The sequence below is a fragment of the Canis aureus genome, chromosome 12 (assembly GCF_053574225.1).
Source record: "Canis aureus isolate CA01 chromosome 12, VMU_Caureus_v.1.0, whole genome shotgun sequence".
NCBI classification, from domain to species: Eukaryota; Metazoa; Chordata; class Mammalia; order Carnivora; family Canidae; genus Canis; species Canis aureus.
In genome coordinates, this window is record NC_135622.1 from 14,801,834 (window position 1) to 14,822,578 (window position 20,745).

At 56.0% G+C, this 20,745-nt stretch overlaps 1 protein-coding gene across 1 annotated transcript; it reads left to right on the plus strand.

Moving 5' to 3' along the window:
• Positions 1–1,397: 1,397 nt before the first annotated feature.
• On the plus strand, positions 1,398–18,929 carry EMX1 (empty spiracles homeobox 1). The gene is made up of 3 exons (XM_077842886.1): positions 1,398–3,146; positions 8,998–9,182; positions 18,366–18,929. The coding sequence occupies exons 1-3, from the start codon at positions 2,609–2,611 to the stop codon at positions 18,531–18,533; spliced, it is 891 nt and encodes a 296-aa protein (XP_077699012.1). The 5' UTR covers positions 1,398–2,608; the 3' UTR covers positions 18,534–18,929.
• Positions 18,930–20,745: the final 1,816 nt, after the last annotated feature.

Genomic DNA, 20,745 nt, shown 5'->3' on the forward strand with positions numbered 1-20,745 from the left:
ACAGACAGCTGGGTGTCAAAATATTTCACAAGCACCACCACAAGGCAAGGTGTTATTATATGATAAAGGTCTATCGAGTTAATAAGAATATGTACCCCCAGAACCACACAGAGGCAAATACACGTGGCCAGTGTGGACGGCAAGTCTAGAAGTGGCCCGGTAGGTTCTAAGCTCCTCTACCTGCCCAGTTTGGCGAGTTCGTGGCCAATGTCCAGCCTCGCGGCGGGGTAGGAGACGAGGGCCTGCGGCTGCACAGATGGGGTTCATCTCCGGCTAGGGGCGCAAGGCCCCGGGCAGGGTTAAACTTGCTCCGACTCGACTCGTGTGTTCTCCTCGGCAGCCCCCTGTCGCCGCAGAGCACAGGCCCAGGCAATGCTCATCCAACTGAACCCGCGTCCCCGCGGGGATCTTGCTCCAACAAAATACCCAGGCATCTCCTTCTATATAAAGCGAACCTCTCCGGGAGCTGTGTCTTTGCCCGGCTCTGCGCCCTCGCGCCCTTGGCGCTGTGGCCCCCTCAGGTCTCCTCTCGGCGGAGCTTCCCCTTTTCCAGGACCGAGGCTGGGGCAAAGTCGGAGGAGGGGGGGTGGAAATAAATGAAAAGTCGGGGTGGAGGGTGGAGCAGCAAGACAGGGGCGAGGATAGACAGCCTGAGACGGAAACCGGAGGGAGAGGCCAGGACACAGAACCAAAAAGAGGCGAGGAGGTTGCGAAAGAGGCACAGGCGCTCGCCGCGGACTCGGTAACGATTTCCCCCGCGGGCGTGTCTGCCGGGGCTCGGCCGCGCTCGGCCGCGGGCTGCCCGGGGCGCGAAGGGCTGCAGGGTGCGGTCGCCCCACCTCCCCCTCTCGCCGCCCCCTCCCCACCTCGCCCAAGGGGGCCGGAACGGCGTCGGCGCGCGGGGGCTTTTCGGAGCAGTCGAGTGGAAAATAGACTTTAACCCGCTTTGTGGCGACGAGGGCGCCCGAAGCGCTCCCCCGGACCAGGGCTCCCGGCGCTCAGGCGGGCCGCTCCCAAGACCCGGCCTGGAGTCCCTGCAGAGTCACGCGGCACGCGGCGCGCCGCACCCCTGGCCTCAGGGCGCCGGCAGGCCCAGCCCGCATCCGCGCCGCCGGCCGCCGCGACCCACCCCGACCCGGCGGCGGCCAGGGAGCGCAGCGCGCGGCCTTCCCCTCCTCGCAGTGCGCTGGCGGGTCCGGGTCCCAGCCTGCCCGCCACCGCCCCGCGCCCTCCTAGGCCTCGCTGCGCCGTTTCCTGCGGCCTGGAAGGCCCCGGTGAAAAAGTTTGCGGAGTACTGGTTCTCCTCACCCTCTCAACCCCGGGAAATTGTTGCAAGACGTGGACACCTGACGGAGCAGGGTCGTCCGCTGCTCCGCGGCCGCAGGTGGAAGGTGAGGGTCGGGGAGGCCAGGCGGCCGCTGCGTTCCCGGGATGGCAGGTGTGTATTCTTGGAGACAGGGTCGACTGCTCGGCCAGCTCCAAGTTAAGGCCCGAGGCCCGGGCCTGGCCCGGCCCGCCTGCACCTGAACCCCACGGCCGGAGAAGGTGAGCAAAGCAGCAGATCGCCCTGTGCTGACGCCGGCCTTCCCGGGGTGAGCAAGGGCGCGGCGGCCGCGGCTGGGCCAAGGAGGTGCTTCCGAATCCGGATCTGCGGCTTGAAGTGTGCAAAGTGACCACTCCGCTAGCGCCGTCCTGGGCCTGGCCCCTCGTGAAAGGAGTCGGGCGTCCCCCGTATGGAGCTGCCCCCCCGTAACACTCAGAAAACGCGAAACCCCACGAACAAGGCCGCGGCTTTCAGACCCGGTGAGCGGGAGGGTCCCGGAGGCCGGGGGAGCAGTGACCTGGTTATCGGAGAACGTATTTATTGGGCGAAAACCACCCTCCCTCCACTCGGATCGAAGTTGCCTGAGAAGCGAACCGACATCCCAGGATGAATTGGAGAGGCTTCAACTGAGTTACACGTCGGGAAGTGGGGTTTGAGTTTCTGCCAAGCCCCAAGCCCCTCGGACGCCCTCTTCGGCTCCCGCGTGGGCCGAGACGGTCGGGGCGGTCGCCAGACTCCGCTAAAGGGCAGAGACGCGAGGAGGAGCCTGAGGCTAGGGGCCGATGGGGGGTAGGGGGAGGCCTAGGTAGCCCGGCAAAGGCTCCAGTCCGCTTTTTGCCTCCGACTGCTGGCTCCTTCCCCACCCGCCGTCCCTCGCCCCGCCCCGCCCCGCCCCCCACCTTGGGGCAGGTGAGCGGCGGCCAATGGGCGAGCGCGGGGCAGGTGCTGGCTAAGTCGCGCCTCGCGGCGCTGCGGCCGAGGCTGAGCGGGGCAGTGCTGGGCGGACCGGGGGCGGGGGTCGGTCCTGGCCGGACTCGGGAGGGAGGGGGCCGGGCTCAGCCCCCAGGCCGTGGAGGCAGCTCGCAGCACCGCCGGGAAGCCGCGCCAGTGCCCGCTCCGGGAGCTGCCCGCTCGGCCCCCGAGGCCGGCGCGCCGAGCCGCGCGCCGTGGCCAGACTCCGCGTTCGCTTGCTCTCGCGCCCCTCGCCTCTCCGCGCCTGGCTCGCCGGCAGGGTCTGAGCGCGGGCGGGCGGGCGGGGGAGGTGAGGGGTGCTGGTGTGTGTGCATGTGCCTGGCTGGGTGCACACCCCGCACGGCGGCGGCGCCAGGACGCGGAGCGCTCCCCGGAGCCCGGCTGCCTCCCTCGGCTCTGGCGACCGCGACCATGTTCCAGCCCACAGCCAAGCGCGGCTTTACCATCGAGTCCTTGGTAGCCAAGGACGGCGGCACCGGCGGGGGCACTGGCGGCGGCGGCGCCGGCTCGCATCCCCTGGCGGCGGCCGCCTCGGAGGAGCCACTCCGGCCCACGGCGCTCAATTACCCTCACCCTGGCGCGGCCGAGGCGGCCTTCGTGAGCGGCTTCCCCGCCGCCGCCGCCGCCGCCGCCGCCGCCGCCGCGGGCGCGGGCCGCTCGCTCTACGGTGGGCCCGAGCTTGTGTTCCCCGAGGCCATGAACCACCCCGCGCTGACCGTGCACCCGGCGCACCAGCTGGGCGCCTCCCCACTGCAGCCCCCGCACTCCTTCTTCGGCGCCCAGCACCGGGACCCTCTGCACTTCTACCCCTGGGTCCTGCGGAACCGCTTCTTCGGCCACCGCTTCCAGGGTGAGTGCCCATGCTGTGCCCGCTCCGGCGGCCGGCCAGCGCCGGCGCTGCGGGGGCGCGGGGGAGGCTCGGGGGCGCGCGGGGCTGTTCAGAAGTTGTTGAAACAAGGCTGTGGGTCCGCAGAGGCCGGTTCCCAAGCAGGGAGTAGCCGCGCGGGATCCGTTCGCGCTTCTGCGGCGTTGGGTTCCCTCCCCGAGAGCCAGGTTGGGATCTCCAGGCTTTCCCGGAAACGCTGCGGGTTCGGACGCCAAGCCCGGGCGCATCCTTGGTGCCTCTCCGGATCCTGCCCGCGGCCTGCTGGAATCTCTCCCTGCTGAGCGGGTCCCAGCCCAGAGTGCGCAGCGCCCACCGCCCCCTCCCTCTGCCCGGGCTGGACCTGGGACCCTACCTACTTCGCTCGCACATCCACCACCAGTTCCTAGATATCTGCCCTCTGGCGCGTCCGAGCAGGGTAAAGTCCACCTGCGTGCCCCGGGTCTGCGGAGAGAAGGGGCAGCGGGGAGGGCAAACTGGAGAGTTAATGTTCACTGTGGAGTGCTGCACCGTCTTGGGGTGTTTCTCAGCAACCTCGATCCGACTTCTTCAAGTCACAAGTGCCTCTGGGACCTAGGGTCGGGAAGGTTTGCAATAGCAGCCGGCTTCCTCCTCCTTGCGCCGACTCTGGGAGCCCACCCGGCTGCTGCGGGACCCACGGCAGTCCTCTCAGGCAGGGGGCGGGGGCAGAGGGCTTTTAAGGTCGTAGCAAGTGGAGCTCCCGTGTCTTCACCGGGCAATTTGCTAATGAAGATCCCCCACTGGCCTTACAAACGCGCGCACACACGTTTCAATTATCTGACTTTCCCGAAGGAAAGAGAGTTGTATTTGTTGGAGTTCGTTTTCTTCCTTGAATTTGTTAAAGTTTGTTTCTCTTTTCATGTCTTTTTTTTTTTTTAAGAATGGCCTTAATTTGTGCAGTAATTGCTTTACTTTCCAGTTTTATTTTGTTACTGTAGACGGGACTGGACCTCAGCCTTTTGAGCCTCCATGCCTCAGAGCTAGGTAGCCCGCTTTTTAGTGAAACAAATGAAAAGGATAGAGCTAGAGCTTCAGCTGCCAACCTAATCTGAGGATAAACCATGGTCTCTACACAGTCTGAGGATAAACCGTGGTCTACACAGTCAAAGTAAACCAGATGTTTGGTACCATTATTTAGATAACAGAAGAAAAATGATCTTTTGAGGTGTTGGCTGTAGCTGCTGAACTGTTTCACGGAAAATGGCTTTCCTGGTCCAATTTGTCAATTTGCTTAGTTCCATCTGACCGGTAGATACTGACCCAGCAGATCCCACAAAATAAAAAGAATGTAATTACTTGAACAAGAATTTTTTTGTGGGCAGACTTTTCCCCCCTGGGATTCCAAAGATTTGCCCAAAATCATTGGGGGGGTGGGGGGGGACGGAAGGGAGGGAGTCTATGGTGTCAGGCGCTTTAGGCAAGAAACCTGTCGATTACAATCATTGTTTACTGCTATAAATGAAGTTTTATTCAAAACTGAATCACCTCGAGGTTCCATGGGCCCAGCCCTGCCTGGGTCTCAAAATCTGGCACCCGTGGGCTGATCTGAGAGTCCCGGGCTATTTTTGAACCGTCGGGCCGGGGCAGTAGGGGGACCTGTGGTTAGGAGGCTGGTGCAGGGACAGGGGCTCCGAGGAGAGGGCAGGGCAGGGCCGGTCCTAAGTCCCGTGGACTCTCTGCTCCTCCGGAGCTGGCCTCCCCGGCTGCGCCCTTGGCTTCGGACCCGGCGCCCGGCTGGTTCACTGTGGACTGCTCCACCGTCTGCTTTTCCCGCCTCTGGCCTCGTCCCCGCCGGCGCGGGGTGCCGAGGGCCGGGGACACCTCGCGACTGCTCCGGCTCCGGCTCTGAGAGCGTTCCCAGCCCGGCGAGGCCGGATGAATTCTCCGAAAAACCTTCTCAGAAATTGCTGCGGCTCCCTGAGCCATCAGTCCCGGCGGGCACGTTGTCGAGTTGCAAAAACGGTTGGATTTTTTCTCTCTCTCAAGAACCGTGTCTGGACACGGAGATGGAGCCGTGCGTGGCCGCATTTTTGAACTCGGAAATCCGTTGGACACGGAAGGGCTTTTCCGACCCCGAGACGTTGCGGCTTTGGGTCCGGTCTTGGTGGCGGCGGAGCCGTGCGCGCCCCGGCAGCCTCGAGCCTTGCGGTCACAGCGAGGCCTCGGGGCTGCGGGCCGAGCCGTCCCAGGCCCTCCGGCGCCGTGTTTTCTAGAGAACCGGGTCTCTTCGATGCTCATTTCAGCCCCGTTTTAATGCAAGCAACGAAACCCTACACGGACGAAAAGGAACATGTCTGCGCTCCGGGCGCAGCGCCCTCCGGCAGCGCGGGCCGGCGCGCGGGGAGGCGGCTCCTCCGCTGAGCCCGGCGGTGCAAGAGGACGAGCCCGCGCGGGTGGCCCGGGTCAGGCGGCGGGATCCCGAAGCCGCTGGCCCCCGAGGCCTGAAGGGGAGGAGCCGGCGGGGACGGGGACCGGGCCGCACTTCGGTGCCATTTCCCCCGGACTCGGCAACTTTCCAGACCCGGGAACGGCGTCCGGAGGGGGCCCCGGGGCAGCCCCAACCCGCAGGAATCGGCGTCGGTAATGGGCCGGTACTTCAAAGGGCGCCTTTGTTCCGGCAGGAGGAGGGGGAACGAGGCCATCTCCGCAGCTTGGCCGGCCTCTCCCACCCGTCGCCCCGGGCTCCTCCGCCCAGCCCGCCGACCTCGAGCCCCCCGGCCGGCCGCGGCCTCTCCAGGAGCGAGCGCAGCGGCTAGCCCGGCGCTTCGGATCCCTGGCTCCCACTTCCAGCCACTTCAGACCTGGGATTTTCTATTGCCAGTCTTTGCCTCGAAAGGACCCGCGTTGAGAGGCTGGAGGAAAGCGGGGTGGGGTTCAGTTCCTCCTGGCTCCAGGGAAGGCTAAGTCAGCCTCCTTCCACTCTTCCCCCCATCCTTGTCTGAAACTGAACGCCCACTCCCACAGTGCCTGGAGACAGGCCACACTGGCCCCAGCCCCAAGCTTGTTCTGCTCTTGTGGTCCAGTTAAGGGAAACGGAAGCTGTAGACGGATTGTTGAGGCCCCTACCCATCGTGGGTGCCAGCATAGGCACCTAAGGCATCATTCTGTCCATACAGAAACAGAGCTATTGATCCGTTTGTCCCGATGGTTAGTTTTGCGGGAAACCACCTCTTCCTTACAGGGAAAAGCCTTGCTTCTTTTGAAATCCAACTGTGTCATCACTTTTCAGTATCTTGAGTCATTTTCCTGCCCCTTGCTTCTTCATGGGTGGGTCAGAAGAACCCCTGTCCGTGTTTCTGCACATACATGTGGACATAGATAGAAGGATACATTCTATCTGCCCCAGCAGGACATTATAATAAACCAAAGCAACCTAGCTTTTCCTAAAATAGCCAGACTTGAGGCAAAGGGATGTGTGTATGTCAGAAGGACAGAGATGCTTGGTGCTTCCATCCTCCACTTTGGTTTTATAGAGAAACACAGAGAACTCCACCACACAAGTGACCAACACACAGTCCCAGAATTACAAAACAGTCATCAAATCACACACACACACACACACACACACACACACACACACACGGAGGCAGACTGCAGGCCTGCTCACTCAGCCACAGACTGCCCTTGACACCCCTTGCACCCCATTTACTCCCACCTACAGGGTCTCTCCAGGCTGCCACCTCACATTTAACCAGCCTGGGCTAGTTGAGTTGCTGAGGCCAAACCCTGTGAACTCTGGGATAGAGCAAGGCCTTCTCTCTGTCCAGCTCACTTGTGCAGAGGAAAACACTATTGGGACTTCACCCAGGCCCAGAACAATGCTGTTTTTTTTTCTTTTTAAGCGATTTAACCTCAACAAAGAGTGTTTGCTTCCCCCCCCCCCCGCCCCCACCTAGTCCACCTTTCTGTGGCCTATCACACTGGTACCCACTTAGGACTTTAATTCTTATTCCTACTTGGATCAGGCTCCTCCTTTCATTCCTTCTTAACTCCTGTCTGCCAGACCACCTCCTGTGATCATCTGTCCCCTCCACCATCACCAGGCCCCCACGTTGAAGGACCTACTGGGCAGGGTGCCCTTCCATCTCCCCATGATGTGATGCCACCCCCCTTTTGTAGCTGCACAGATCCAGCCACTTGAAACAGAAAAGTGATGGTCAGGGGATTTCATCTCCCCTCTAGCCACCTCGCTTAACAGGAAACCCCAGCAATAAAGTTCACCTGTGTAAATGCCCAAAGAAGCCGAAGGACTTGGAGAAAGTAATGCCAGTCAGTTTCCACCACCAGAGGGACATGAAGTTACCAGGAGAGTTTTAGCAATAGCATCTCAATTATGTGCCCTTATTTCACTTAGAGAGGTGTTTCCAGAGATGGGAGATCTCCACTGAAATCCAAACAATTGTCTTGAACAGAACAACACATCAAATAGGGTAAAACCAGTGGCCATCTCTGAAGAAATTAATTGGACCAGTCAATCTCAACAGCTAACCATGTGAAAACATTCCATCTAGGGCTCTTCGTCGTTGTCAGTGGCTCAGGGGTCATGATATGTGCCACTGCATGAGAATCCATGGGTGACATCAGGGCCTGTTTCAAGTCTGATAGCATGTGCAACCAAGCCAGAGATTGTGTGATTGTGTGAAGGCCTAGTGGGGGGTTTATGGAGAGTAGGGCTGTGGGTGGAAGCTTATTTTGGCTTTTGTAGTTCCTGACCTAACCACCCTGGCATCCAACCCAGTGTCAGCCCCTCCTCCTGCCTGTAGGAGCTGAGTTCCCATGATGGCCAACATTTGCCAAGGGACAATCACACTCTTTGAAAATCTTGTATGGTAGATGGGAGAAAAAGACAGTAGGGAGGCTGGAGCATATATTTACACACGCCCATGCAGAAACCAATATATCTATATCTATATATATTAGAGAGAAAGATGACATCTAGATATTTATACACGTGTTTCTTCAGCACGGGACTATTCAGGGATGAAGCAAGGCCTTTTCCCACCAGAGAGCAGGAGGAGTCTTCTGGGGGAGAGAGGTGGGAAAGGGGGAAGGAAAAGCCTGACCTCAGACCTTCAGGTGTTGCCTGGACCTTGGGCTAGCGGCTAGCCTATTTTTTACCACTAGCAAGGTAGAGCCTGGGTCGGTTGGCAGGAATTTTCAAAGGGCTAGCAGCCTGAGCATCTAGCTGCAAGGCTGGTTTAAACAGGTGTGAAAAGAGCGTGCCTTGGGTACCTTCTACTTCCTGAAAATGTGTTTGGCATGAGGGTGCTTAGCAGCCTCACTGTTGCCCTTGTCACCTTCCTGACACCCAGCCCGGTCCCTACTCTTGGCCCTTTTTGAGGGAGCTAGGACAGGGTCAGTGGACAAAGAGAGCTCAGGAGGGACCTTGCCCACCCCCACCCCCTCACCCCCCAGCCCCTTCCGCGGCTCCGCTGCTCCAGGCGCTGTGCTTTGGGGCCGGCGGGCGCCTCGCTAGGCCCGGGCCCTCCTGGCCTAACCCAGGGATCTGCAGCTCAGCTACTCCCCGCCTCCGGCGACCGACGGGGTAGCTCTGGACCTAGGGAAGCACTCGGGAGGAGAGAGGAGCGGACTCCAGGAAGCGGCGGCCCCAGGGGAAGGGGAGAAGCGGGGGCGGGAGTCCAGGATCGGAGAGGGTAGCCGAGGGCGCCTGCGAGCGGGGCCAGAGGGCTGGGCTCGGCCGGCTCCCGCGGGACGGCCCGGGCGGCCGGGCTGCGGCTCACGGCGCCCCTTCTCTCTGTCTATACCTGCTGTGTTGCCGTCGGCGGCGCGGCCGCAGCGAGCGACGTGCCCCAGGACGGGCTGCTTCTGCACGGCCCCTTCGCGCGCAAGCCCAAGCGGATCCGCACGGCCTTCTCGCCCTCGCAGCTCCTGCGGCTGGAGCGCGCCTTCGAGAAGAACCACTACGTGGTGGGCGCCGAGCGGAAGCAGCTGGCCGGCAGCCTCAGCCTCTCCGAGACGCAGGTAATAACCACCGCGCCGGCCCGCGCTCTGCCCGCGCGCCCAGGTGGAGGTGGGGGCGGGCAGGTGCAGGAGGGGCCCGAGTCTCACCCTACCCCCGCCCCCCGCCGGCCTCCCCGAGGCTCCGTCCCAGCCAGTTCCACAAGCCACCGCCCCCGCCCCGCGGCCCTCCCGCAAAGCTGGTCTCTAGAGCCCCTTCCCTCCCGCTGGGGTTGGCCTCGGCGAGGCCGCAGGGACCTCTGTCAAGCACTAAGGACACACCGGGAGGTTGGAATCAAACCACAACCTGGCCTGCTCCCCGAGCCCATGGGAGGTGCCGGGATATCTCGGGGAGGCGGTCGCCACAGCCGCTCCCGAGCTGTCCTAGTGTCCCCGGGAGCCGTCTCAGCCCCGTGGTTACAGCAGCTCTTCTCCCGCTGCTCCTCTGGGGTGCTCACGCTTTTGTGGATCGCCCGGGCCTTTCCCGTACCGGCCCTGCTGCTGTTCACGGGCAGAGCTGGGGGAGGCCTGGGCTGCCCACCAGCGGATGTGCTGTGGGGAGAAAGCCTCAGGCTACCAACATCAAAAGCAGAGGAGATTAGCCAGGAAGGGGCCAGCCCTGCTTGGGGTCCGAGGGTGGCATTGATCTCTGCGCAGGCAGGCTGGTAGGGCTCTGGAAACTGGTGTCTGGGCACACAGACATGTGAGGAACCTGGGAATGGTGGGAAAGTAGATTCTGGGACTGTATTCAGACACTTAAAGGGCTGTTGAGTTGGGGAGGGAACAAACTCCCAAGGTGTGGAGAGGTTTTGTACTGGGGGAAATTGTGGTTACCACGTAGCATTTTTATGATAGATAATTAAGGGGAAAAAAAGATTTAAAGAACTAGATTGGAGTCATAGGGAGGCAGATTTGGGTTTATTGTAAGTAAAGACTTTGCCATAAATAAATGCTGCCTGGAAGCACCGCCTAAGCTCTTGGTCTCGGGGAGTAGGACGTGCTGTAGGGGCTGGCTGCTGCCCTGGAGGTGGATTTCGGTGTCTGGATGGGCCTCGGGAGACCTTACTCCCATCCAGCCCTCACAGCTCCCAGATTTGCAAATGAGAAAGGTCCACTTGCCCTCGCAGCGGCTCCCACCCCGCCCGCTTTTTATCAGCCTCTCCCCTTTCTTGCTGGTCAGGTCTCCACTATACCACCATCTTCCTTCCTAGTCCAGGACCTCGGAGGAGGTGCCTGGCGGGGGGAGGGCAGCCTGGGGCTTTCCGTGGGAGTAGTGAAGGGGGCTCAGTGGGGGGGGGGGGTCCAGACCCTAAGTGCTTCCCCAGCTCCCTTGGCCAGCATCACCCGCCAGTCCAAGCGTCCTATTTTGGTTTCTATTGTCGTCTTATCTGTCTGATGCCCCATTTAATCACGCCTCTGCAGGACCTGTGCTTTTTCAGATTTGCTAGCTGGGCTGTTCTAACTGCACAGATAAAGCTTACAACACAGCGGAGTTAGTTTTTAAAATGTTTTAAAGAAATATATGCTAAAAAAAACACCCCAGGTTAATAAAATAATACTCCGTTCCCTCCTGGCAAACCGTGTTTTAAAATTGTTGTCTAAAACAAAGCATCAATTAAAGAATGGTGTTTATAGTTAACATCATTTAAAAAGTATTAGTTATTAAATTTTAATTGCAAAAGTGTAAGAAAACAAAATGGTTTATAATCCTCCCACCCACAGATTAACACTTGTTGAAATAATGTCATTGTTTTTAAACTTTCGGTTTTTTAGCTCAGTAAGAGCATTTTTAATTAACTTTCTTTCAAACCGAATCTAGCTGCCTATTTGCTCCCAACAATGCCAGTTAGTAAATGTAATGATTGTTTCCTTCGTTTTTTATTATGTTTCAAAAATATCTAAAACAAAACCCGATGGAATAATGTAATATATCCAGCTTAACTACCAAAATTCATGTCTAATCTTGTATCTATAGATGTGCTGGTTTTAGCATATAGAACAAAAAACAATAGAACTCTGGGAGGTTTGAGCCTGAGACACATCCCTGTAGAGGTTTGTCTTTCCAGGTTAGGGCTCTGAGATAGAGATGGATTGGGCAGGGCTCCCTAGGCAGGCAAATTGGATTTCATTATCTTTCCCCTTGCTGACTGCCTGTGTGACTTTGGGCGAGTTACTCAACCTCTCTGAGCTCTGGTTTTCTCACCTGGAAAACAGATTGTTTAAAGATCAAAGACTTCCAAAAGGAATTCAAATAATGTTGATTCTCATCCCCAGTCTTTCCCTTCCCTCTGTTTAAAGTAGTATGTCAAGTTAGTGTTACAATAAGCCCCTAACCTGGGCGTCCTGAGTAGTCCAGAGTTCCTTCTGCCATACCCGGTGTCCATCATCATCATAGCTGTCTTTCTGTCCCTCTTGTAAACTTATCATTTGGACTTAGGCTATATTATTAACGAATCACCTATCTTGCAGTATTTTCTGGGCAAGCTTACCTGTCATTTCCAGCTCCTGGCTATTTGTCAAGCGCGTGTCTGCCGTCAGCCCCCTGCCATCGATTTCTGCTGTCAGTGTCTGCATTTGTCTCTTGGAGCTCTCTGATCCATCCTGCACAGATAGCTGTTTTATATCTAGCAACGTACTTCTGTCTGAGCTCATTAAACTGCCGCTCCAAAGCAGGTTAATTTATATTTCCTATTTTCTATTGATTACAATCTTCTTCTTCCTAACAATAGCTCTCACTTATCCAACTGTTTATTATTGCCTTATCACCTATTCTGCTTCCTCTTCTGTGTATCTACCATCCATCTCAAGCTTCCATCTCTATAGGTCTAGTTAGCTACTGACAGCATATTCATATGTCTGCTAGTGCTTACCTATCACGTCATCAGCTCTCCCTTTATCTTCTTTCTGGGCCTCAGTTGCTGTATCTGTAAGATTTAATGAAACGAACTCCGTGGTTCTTTCCAGCCCCCTGAGTTTCTGGCTCATCTATATTCCGCTTCTGTTTCTATATGATGCTTCCTCCAAGTTCTCAGAGCTCACAGCACATCTCCCATGTATCATAATATGCACAGGACTTTGCTGTTGTTAAATCATCTACCATGTCCAAATGTCATTCTGTAGACTGGCTAGATCTATCTCCCAAAGAAATCTTACAATGCAGATTCCCAGACCCCCATTCAGGAGATTCTCTTAGGAGTTCCAGGATAGGATCCAGGAAATGTACTTAAAACAGCTCTCTGGGTGATGAACAAGTCAGCTCTGGGAGCCAGAGGTCAAGCGTTCCTCCTTCTCTCCCTATGCTAGGGTCCAGCTCAGTGAGGAGCAAGGAGTAGATGCTCCATAAACATGTATTCAACGAATAGGCAAATTTCTTTTGATTGTACACATATCCATGCGTTAACTTCTCAGCTGTTTCCCTTGCTTTCCGTAGTCACCGGCCCCTCCCTGTCCCTCTGTTTTCTGTCTTTCTCTTGCACTTTAATTTATATGATCTAGTTTTATCCACCAGTTCATGGATAAAACTTCTGTGAGGGTTAAGGAAATCACTGTGTGGATCTTAACCCAGAGCTCAGGGGTCTCTGTATGCTCAAAGCTTTAGTACGGAGTGTTGGGAGGAGGGCACCCTGAACTTCTTTGTGGAGGCAGGTTTGTATGTTTGGTTGAGAGTTGGGTATTTATACTGGGATGGCCACAGGTCAATCCAGGAAGTGGAGGGAGCGGTCTTGAGAAAGGGCTGGTTCTCCTTTCTGACTGATTACTCGCTCCTCACTGCTGTCTATGGTGCGGCCTCAGAGTCTGACCTGGAAGACTGGATGATGTCCATCTAAGTTTCAGCTCTCGTGAGGCAGACCCAGATTTGGGTCAGATCAGAGCTGTGAGTGAAAGTGAATGTGTGTGTGTGTGTAATGGGTGTGTCTAACATGTATGTGCTACAATGTGGGCCACATACAGGCAGTGTGATTGATGCCCAAAGCTCAGGTGGATATCATATATACACTTGGTGTAGAATGCAGCTCACGTGCTTATGTGCATGTGTGGGGTGGCACGTTATTTTTATGGGGAATGGAGAAAGCATTTGGTTGCTCCAGGCTGACTGTTGGTCACTGTTTCTAGCTGCCCCTCCTGTTCTGAACAGTTCAGCAGGTTTTTCTTCACCTTCTCTGGCTCTGAGTTCAGTTCAGCTATGAGGGAAAGCTTGGAGATTCCTCATTTAGCGATGGGGGTAAAATGTAAAGTGTGCACACTTGCAGAACATGCACAGGATGAGTGACTGGAGTCTCCTTGAAGTCACACTGTGGGCTGAAGAAAGTGAGGGGAGACCTGCATGGGTGGAAGTTTCCCAAAAGACCTCAGGCCCAGAGAGCTTGGAGGGATGCATAGGATTCTAGGTTGGTGGGAAGGAAGGGGAGGATTTGAAGTGGGTGGATTAAAACAGAGCAGGGGCTGTCAAGTTTGGCCACCATCTTGGGGCCCAAGAACAGGTGGGGAGGTCTTAGAAAGAAGGAGTATATGGTTACCTGCCTATGGGTTTTTCCCCCAGCGGCATTGGTAAGGAGACTTCTTGGGGTCCATTCCCGCTCTGAAAAGCTTTGCTTTTTAGGTGATAGATGAAAAGGAGATATCCAAATGACTTGAATTTTAGGGAAAGGTCAAGAAGCCTTTGTTAGCTCACTGTGGGTTCTGAAATGGATTCATCTCTTCTCCAAGGATTTCTGCATCACTCAAGTTCCAGGAGTCCAGTGGGAGGCAGGACAGGGCAGGGGAGGTAAGAGAGACTGGAGTGGTTCTTTAGGGCTTGTCCTGAGGAGGCAAATGAATCTGTGACATCTCTCTGAGAGTGAGGGCAAGCATCCAGGATGGTCTGACAGAGGAGGAGATAAGAAGGCTTAGGGAGATTTAGGCTATGCTTGATGGTGAGTCAGAGATGGCCTCAGTTTGGTGGGGTGAGGGCTGAGCCTAGCATGACATTGGGTTTGACCCTGAGAGTGGGAGTAGCTCAAATAATAGGAAATGGATCTCCAGCAGAGAGGGGTATGATAGGGTGTTTGAACTCCTCGAGAAGTATTCTCCTGAAAGTATGCAGGAAGGAGCCACAGACTCTTCCCTTTGGGGTGGGCTAAAGTTGGGGACTAGTAGAAACAAAGGGGTACAAATCTGGGTCATTCAAACAGCAGGTTATTCAAAAGTAAAGTCCGAAATACTTGGCCGGATGGAGCTGTAGTTTGCTTGTGTGTTAGTTCCTCTGTCCATTCATTTGCTCATTAATACATGCATACCTTCAGTCATTACTGTATACATACATCCGTCAGTCCGCTAATATATTGATTAATTAATTAATTCATTCATTCATTCATTCACAGCATCTTCTTCATCTCATTTGACTCATATGGACCCTTCTGCCTCTCAACAATAGGTCTCTTTCTCTCCCCCACATTCTCCCTGGAAGTGGTTAATCCAGTCCACAACATGGAGAATTAAGACTTGACCCTGTTGTAGAAGTGTTCACTGTACTCAGCCTAAAAAGAATCCCATCTCTCCAGTAGTTGCACTTCCCAAACCCCTTTTCTGATGAGACCTCAGTCCCCCTACCATTGATTTTCTTGGGCTCCCCAGTTCTCCCTTGCCAATAGCATAGCGCCAGGTCACTTCACCTGTGCCCAACTTGCTGAACAGACTGGGAGGTGCCCACTGGGACATTAGGGTAGAGTTCTCCAGGTTCCCATAGCCTGATGAGGAGACAGAGGTTCAAGTACACAAATTAATGCACTGCTAGGGTCACTGTTGCTGAAACGGAAAATGATTAAGGAAGCACAAACTGGCTGTGGGGCAGGTCCAGGCCAGGAACAGCTGAGCAGGGTTTTGAAGGCCAAGGAAGAGTACCCCACATGAGGTAACTCAGGCAAAAATAGAGAATCTGGGAAGGATCTGGCTTCTCTGAAAAACTAAGATGTTCAGTGAAATGGGGACTTCAGAGACCACAGGGAACCTCTCTCCAAACCCAGAGAAGTCGGGGATGGGTGAGGGGGTTCCTTTAGCCAATATCCCAACTGTGTCTTTGGGGTCTAGTGTGGGGGTATTGCGGGGAGGCAGGTGCAGAAGGAGCAGACCCTGGTAAAGCTGGCTCCCACGGAGCTGGTAGCCACACTACATGACCTGGTTCCTTTCTAGGGCCTCTGTCTTCTAGGGAGAGGGCTCTGGGGTGACCCCAGATTGCCCTGCTCCGTGTTGACTCTTGTCTCCTACTACACTCAGAGCCCAATTCTTTTAAGTAAAAAATAACTATGAATTGTTATCTGTAACACATTAAAGAAAAGACAGAAAAGTGAAAAGAAGAAAGAAATGTCACCCACACTTTATGTATGTTTCCTTCTAGTCTTTTTCCCCCCCATGCATTTTGTTTTCCTATGGTGGTGATCACACTGTGCCCAAACTGCATCCTGCCATTTCCACTGATATTATTAAGTCATAAGATTCCCCTGTTATTACAGTCTTTGTAAACAGCATCTGGTCACCCAGCCTAAGGCTGTTCACAGGATAGCCAGTCTGCTGAGGGAGACAGTTTACATCCCTGTTTCTAGAAAGTTGCCTCCTTGACCCCAATTGTTTTTATGGAGAAAATATTCAGCATCACCTTTCATTTGGGTGTGCCAGGAAGCTGGCCCTTGCCTGAGAGCATATCCCATGCCTGGAGTTCCACCATTGGAGACTTGGCTTCTTTGGGCCAGTGTTGTGGGGCAAGGGGAGGAGGCAGGGTCCATTCCACTACAGATAAGTCTCTTTCCTAGAAGGAGACTTAGGAGTGTGTGTGGGAGGGAGAAGGGGCAGAAAGGGGCCCTTGGCCCTGGTGTTGCCCAGAGCTTCCCAGGGTTGCCCCATCACTAGGCTGGGGGTGCTTAGCCCTTGGCCAACCCCGTGGGCTCTCAGAAATGCTGCTCCAGCCCGCATCTAGGCCTGAGTCACGCACATGCTGTGCACAGGAGCTCACCCACCTACTGGCTGGCATAGTGTCAGGGGGCTCTAGGGTAGGGAGTGGGGGCCAGGCAGGCTGCCATGTAGTTGTGCTGAGAATCACCCAGGGCCCAGCCAGCCCTGTGCCCACGGAAAGGCATTTATGGAATCTAGAAGTCTTGAACTCAGAGTGTCTACCATTCTCCCTTGTCTATGCAGGCGATGGGTTTGCACCCTGCCCTAGAAATGAGGGAAGAAGATCTCCTCTGACACCATCTACTAAGGCCAGGTGTCTCATTTCTTCCTGTCCCTGGCTGGCTGCCTTCACCCAAGTCCCTCTGGTGCTCTAAAATCAAAGGGCAGGGCCGACCTATTAGGGGAAGCCTTGGATTGGCTGTGCTCCAGGAACGGGACAGGGTATAGTGTCTGGGTAGTACAAAGGTAGAGTGTCTTGGGCAGGAAACTCCTTCCTGGGCCCAGATGCCAGGCCTGCCACTGGCTGCCACTGCCTGGCTCTATGGCTTAGGCCTGGGCTTTTCAGCCCTTCTCAGGGACTAGCCGCTGGACTGGGGAGTCTTCTGAGGACTGTTTCTGGTCTCACCCCGGGTTCAAGGATCTTCCCTTAGCAGCCACTGCTGCTGCCAAAACCAAGGTGTTCATCATCATTCCACACTCACAACGTACCCTCACCACCAGCAAGAACACCGTGTATCACCCAGCTGTCGCTGACAGCACCTACTTGCCATATAAATAAGCCGTTGTTTTCAGGAAACCATCCACGTCTTGTAACCCTGCCATCTCTGCATAACCTTCCACAGGGACCCTCTGGAGCAAAAGCCCAAGAGGTGCCCTGGAGCTGCAAGGGCCCCAGAAAACCTCTCTCCTATGAATGAGGGACTTAAACCCAGAGTGGGGAAGGGACTTAGCAAAGGATCAGCACCCAGCCTCACTTTCACCAGCTCTGAGGATGGGGCGGATGGCCTGGCTCTGCACGGCTCTGCACGGCTCTGCAAGGAGAGAACTGCAGGGTCAGGAGGAGTTGACAGACTGGGTGAGGCTTTCTCCACAGTCCTCAAGCACTAAGACTAGTTAGGGAGCTGGGGTAGCCCTCCTAGATCATGCACAAGAGGATGTTAAAAGCTGTATCCTGGACACTGAGCAAATGCTGGGGGAAGTGGGAGAAGTGAGGGGTGATTAGAGATTCAACTAAATCTGGGGAGGCTTCCTGGAGGAGGTGGGTATAGCATTGTAGACCTGTCCCTCCCTCCAAGCCCCCACCACCCATCACAGAAGACAGTTGTCTGCTTTTGAACTTTCCCCTCGTCAGGAGTCTCACTGACTGACACAGAAATGGGGAGCCTTCTCTGTTCAAGAGGAGCTCACATCTGTACCCTGCGATTTCTCCTATATCACCTATTCCCTTATTTGGATGGGATGCAGAGGCCAGTGCTTTGGGGGCAGGAAGCTTAGAGCACTGCCCCAGGTGGGGCTTCAGACACCCCTATGTCTAAGGAGGAGGAGGCCCCATCGGTGGATTTCAGACTACCTTGAGTAGCTACCACCTGAGCGGCCAGGCTTCTTACCTGCCCAGCTCAGCCTCTGATGGGGGATGACGGTTATTTCACCTGACATTGCTCACAGGGTCCCCTGGAGAAACAGACTGACCTAGGTGGTGTTGGAGCCTTGAGTGGCGGGGTCTGTGACCCTAGGAGTGCCCTGGCTGTCCTGGGCACTGCTCTTGCTGTGGACCTCACCTCCTGGTTATGCAGCCATGTCCACTCTGCCTCTTTGTGCTGCAAAGAGCATGGGGTGACTGGGCAGCGGGGGTTGAGGGGAGGCTCATGAGGACTCATGCGATGACTTTTCATCTGTTCGTCTACTTACTATTTACCCCAACCTCGTAAAGGAGCAATTATTATCTCTTCTCTAGAAATGTGCTGGGCTGCAGAGCCTGGATTCCTCCCATCTACTGTGCTCGGGCTACCGGATGCTTGGCAGCTCCATGACTGCTCCCTTTCCTTTGCCAGAGGGACTAGAAGATGGCGCTTCTTGGCCCACTGTGTCCTCTCCCTGCGCCACCCCCTTCACATCTGGAAGTTAGTCTTTCAGACCCAGCAGGTGGCACCAAGCCAGAGGAGAGGACCCTGGCCTTGGTCTCCCCATCTGGCTCCCAGCTCAGCCTGGGTGCCGAGGCCCCAGTAGCTACCCTTGGGGGCCTCCTGGGTGTTTCTTACTTCTACCCCTCCCTCCCTGGCCCAGGTGAAGGTGTGGTTCCAGAACCGGAGGACAAAGTACAAGCGGCAGAAGCTGGAAGAAGAGGGACCGGAGTCTGAGCAGAAGAAGAAAGGTTCCCACCACATCAACCGGTGGCGCATCGCCACGAAGCAGGCCAACGGGGAGGACATTGATGTCACCTCCAATGACTAGGGTGGGCAGCCACGGATCCAGGAGGGCAGAGCCTCTGCTCGCTGCTGGCCAGGCCCCCCCGGGTGGGCCCAGCTGGACTCTGGCCGCTCCCCCGCCAGGCTTCAGGGAGGCCTCGAGTCACGGCCCCACAGGGCTTGGAGCCTGGGGCCACCACTGACAGAGGGACAAGAAACGGGCTGGCCGAGGCCCGGGACTCCACCTTCTCCTCGGAGAGCCCGCCTGCCTGGGCAGGCCGCCAGCCTCAGCAGCCTCCCAGCCACTCTCCACTTCTCCGATCTCCTGTTTGTTTTGATGCATTTCTGTTTTAATTTATTTTCCAGGCCCTCGCTGTAGTTCTTAGTGATCCCCTTGTATCTCCCTTCCCTATGGGAATAATAAAAGTCTCTCTCTTAATGACACGGGCATCCAGCTCCACCCCCAGAGCCTGGGAGCCTGGGAGGTGGCTTCCGGCTCTGGGGACCAGCTGGGACTGGCAGACCAAGCTTGTACAATGCCCGGGAGCCCAGGGTGGGGCCTTGGAGACTCAGCTCATTAACTTCTCTCCTTCGTCGATGGTCCACCCTGGCTCCAGCTCCAGCTATCTAGTGAGAGACACTGAGGCTGGACATGGGGAAGGACAACCCTGTGGCTTAAAGGAGGCTATCTACGTTCAGGTCTTCCCAGGCTTTTAGAGTAATGGGAAACAGGGCCATGTGGCTTTAAGGAGAGAGAACCGGTGCACTTCTGCATACTGAGAGACTCTGGTGGCTCCTCCAGTTGAGGAGAAACTAGAGAAAAAAGAGAATATTGGGAGCTAAGGGATAGAGCACCATTCACAGAAGTTGACTATCCCAGCCCCAGGTCCTGGCCCCACCAGGATGTTCATCCATCCCCGGAGAACCCCTCCTATGCAGATGAAAGCTTCCGAGATGGGGTGTAAGGCTGAACCTACAACCTGTCCCCAGGGACGCAGGGTCTCTAGTCAGGAAAGAGCAACAAGGCAGGGCCCAACTGAGCTTTTAGTTCACCAGCCCTTCTGCTCATCCCCTTGCCTTTCCTTAAAAGCAAAACCTGTATTCCTAACAACCTCTCCCTTATGACATCCAGACCTGTCTTCACTTCTTTACCTCCCACGTGCTCCCCAACTCTCCACTAATGCCAATCACCTCACCAGTCACCAATCATCACCACCCCTGGGGGCCAAACTCAGCTGCTTCCTGTTTGGCTTCACCTACACGCCGCCGATCTTCTGGCCATTCCCTCCCGCACCCCTCCCTGCCTTAGTCCCAGTACTTCTCACACTGTCACCTCTGGCCTCTCCGAGTCCTCCCATCTCATCCTGGCCTCATTGCCCCTGCCCACCATAGGGGCAGTCCTTGCACCTCCTGCCTCTTCACTGTGCCCTCCCGGGCCACACATCCACGTCCAGGACTTCTCCTGGCTCCCTGGACTCCTTCCAGCAGACCTATGCCGAGCTGCAGACCCACTGAGCCAGCTGCCCACATCTGCTGCACTCAGGCCTTCGGCCCCTCGAACCCAACACATACACAGCTGACTCATCTCCCCATCCATTCTCCTCCAGGACTGCCCACCTCGGGGCCAAGGTTTCTTCTCCCTTGGGAAACAATGTGCATGGCTCTTGGGGGGTTGGGAGGGGAGGGAAGGAGTGGTAGACAGAATGAGGTTTGTGTGGGTGTCAAAGATGAGGCCCCTTCAAAGGAGGACCTCCATAGAGTGGCTAGGTTTCTCTTCCTTGAACCCAAGCAGGACTGTGTCACACCCTTCCTAAGCCCTCCACTCTACCCCCTACTTCTTTCCCACCTTGGCCTCTCCTACCTCACTCCTGGTGTCCTCTGCTTCAGTCTTGCCCATGTCATTCCTGTCCCCCAGTGAGCCATGGGTTTTGCCTGTGCTGTGCCTTTACTTAATGCTTCTCTTGGCTCCTGGAATGTGCTGGGGGCTTGATCAATGTTGATGTCAATGTTGAAGACTTGATGCCTGGGGCACACAGGGATCCGAGCCCAGAAGGCCCTTTTGCTGGGACTGTCAGCATCTCACTTGGGTCCAGTCAATGCTAGAAACCAAAGGGCTTCTCCCATCCCAATGCCCCCCCTCCCCATCAACCAGGAAACACATTCCTCACATGTTGAACGTCCTAACTTCAAGGTGCATTCTCTCACTGCCAAGCAGGTGGATAACCCCTGGGGAGCGTGCACACACAGGGAGGGTGAGG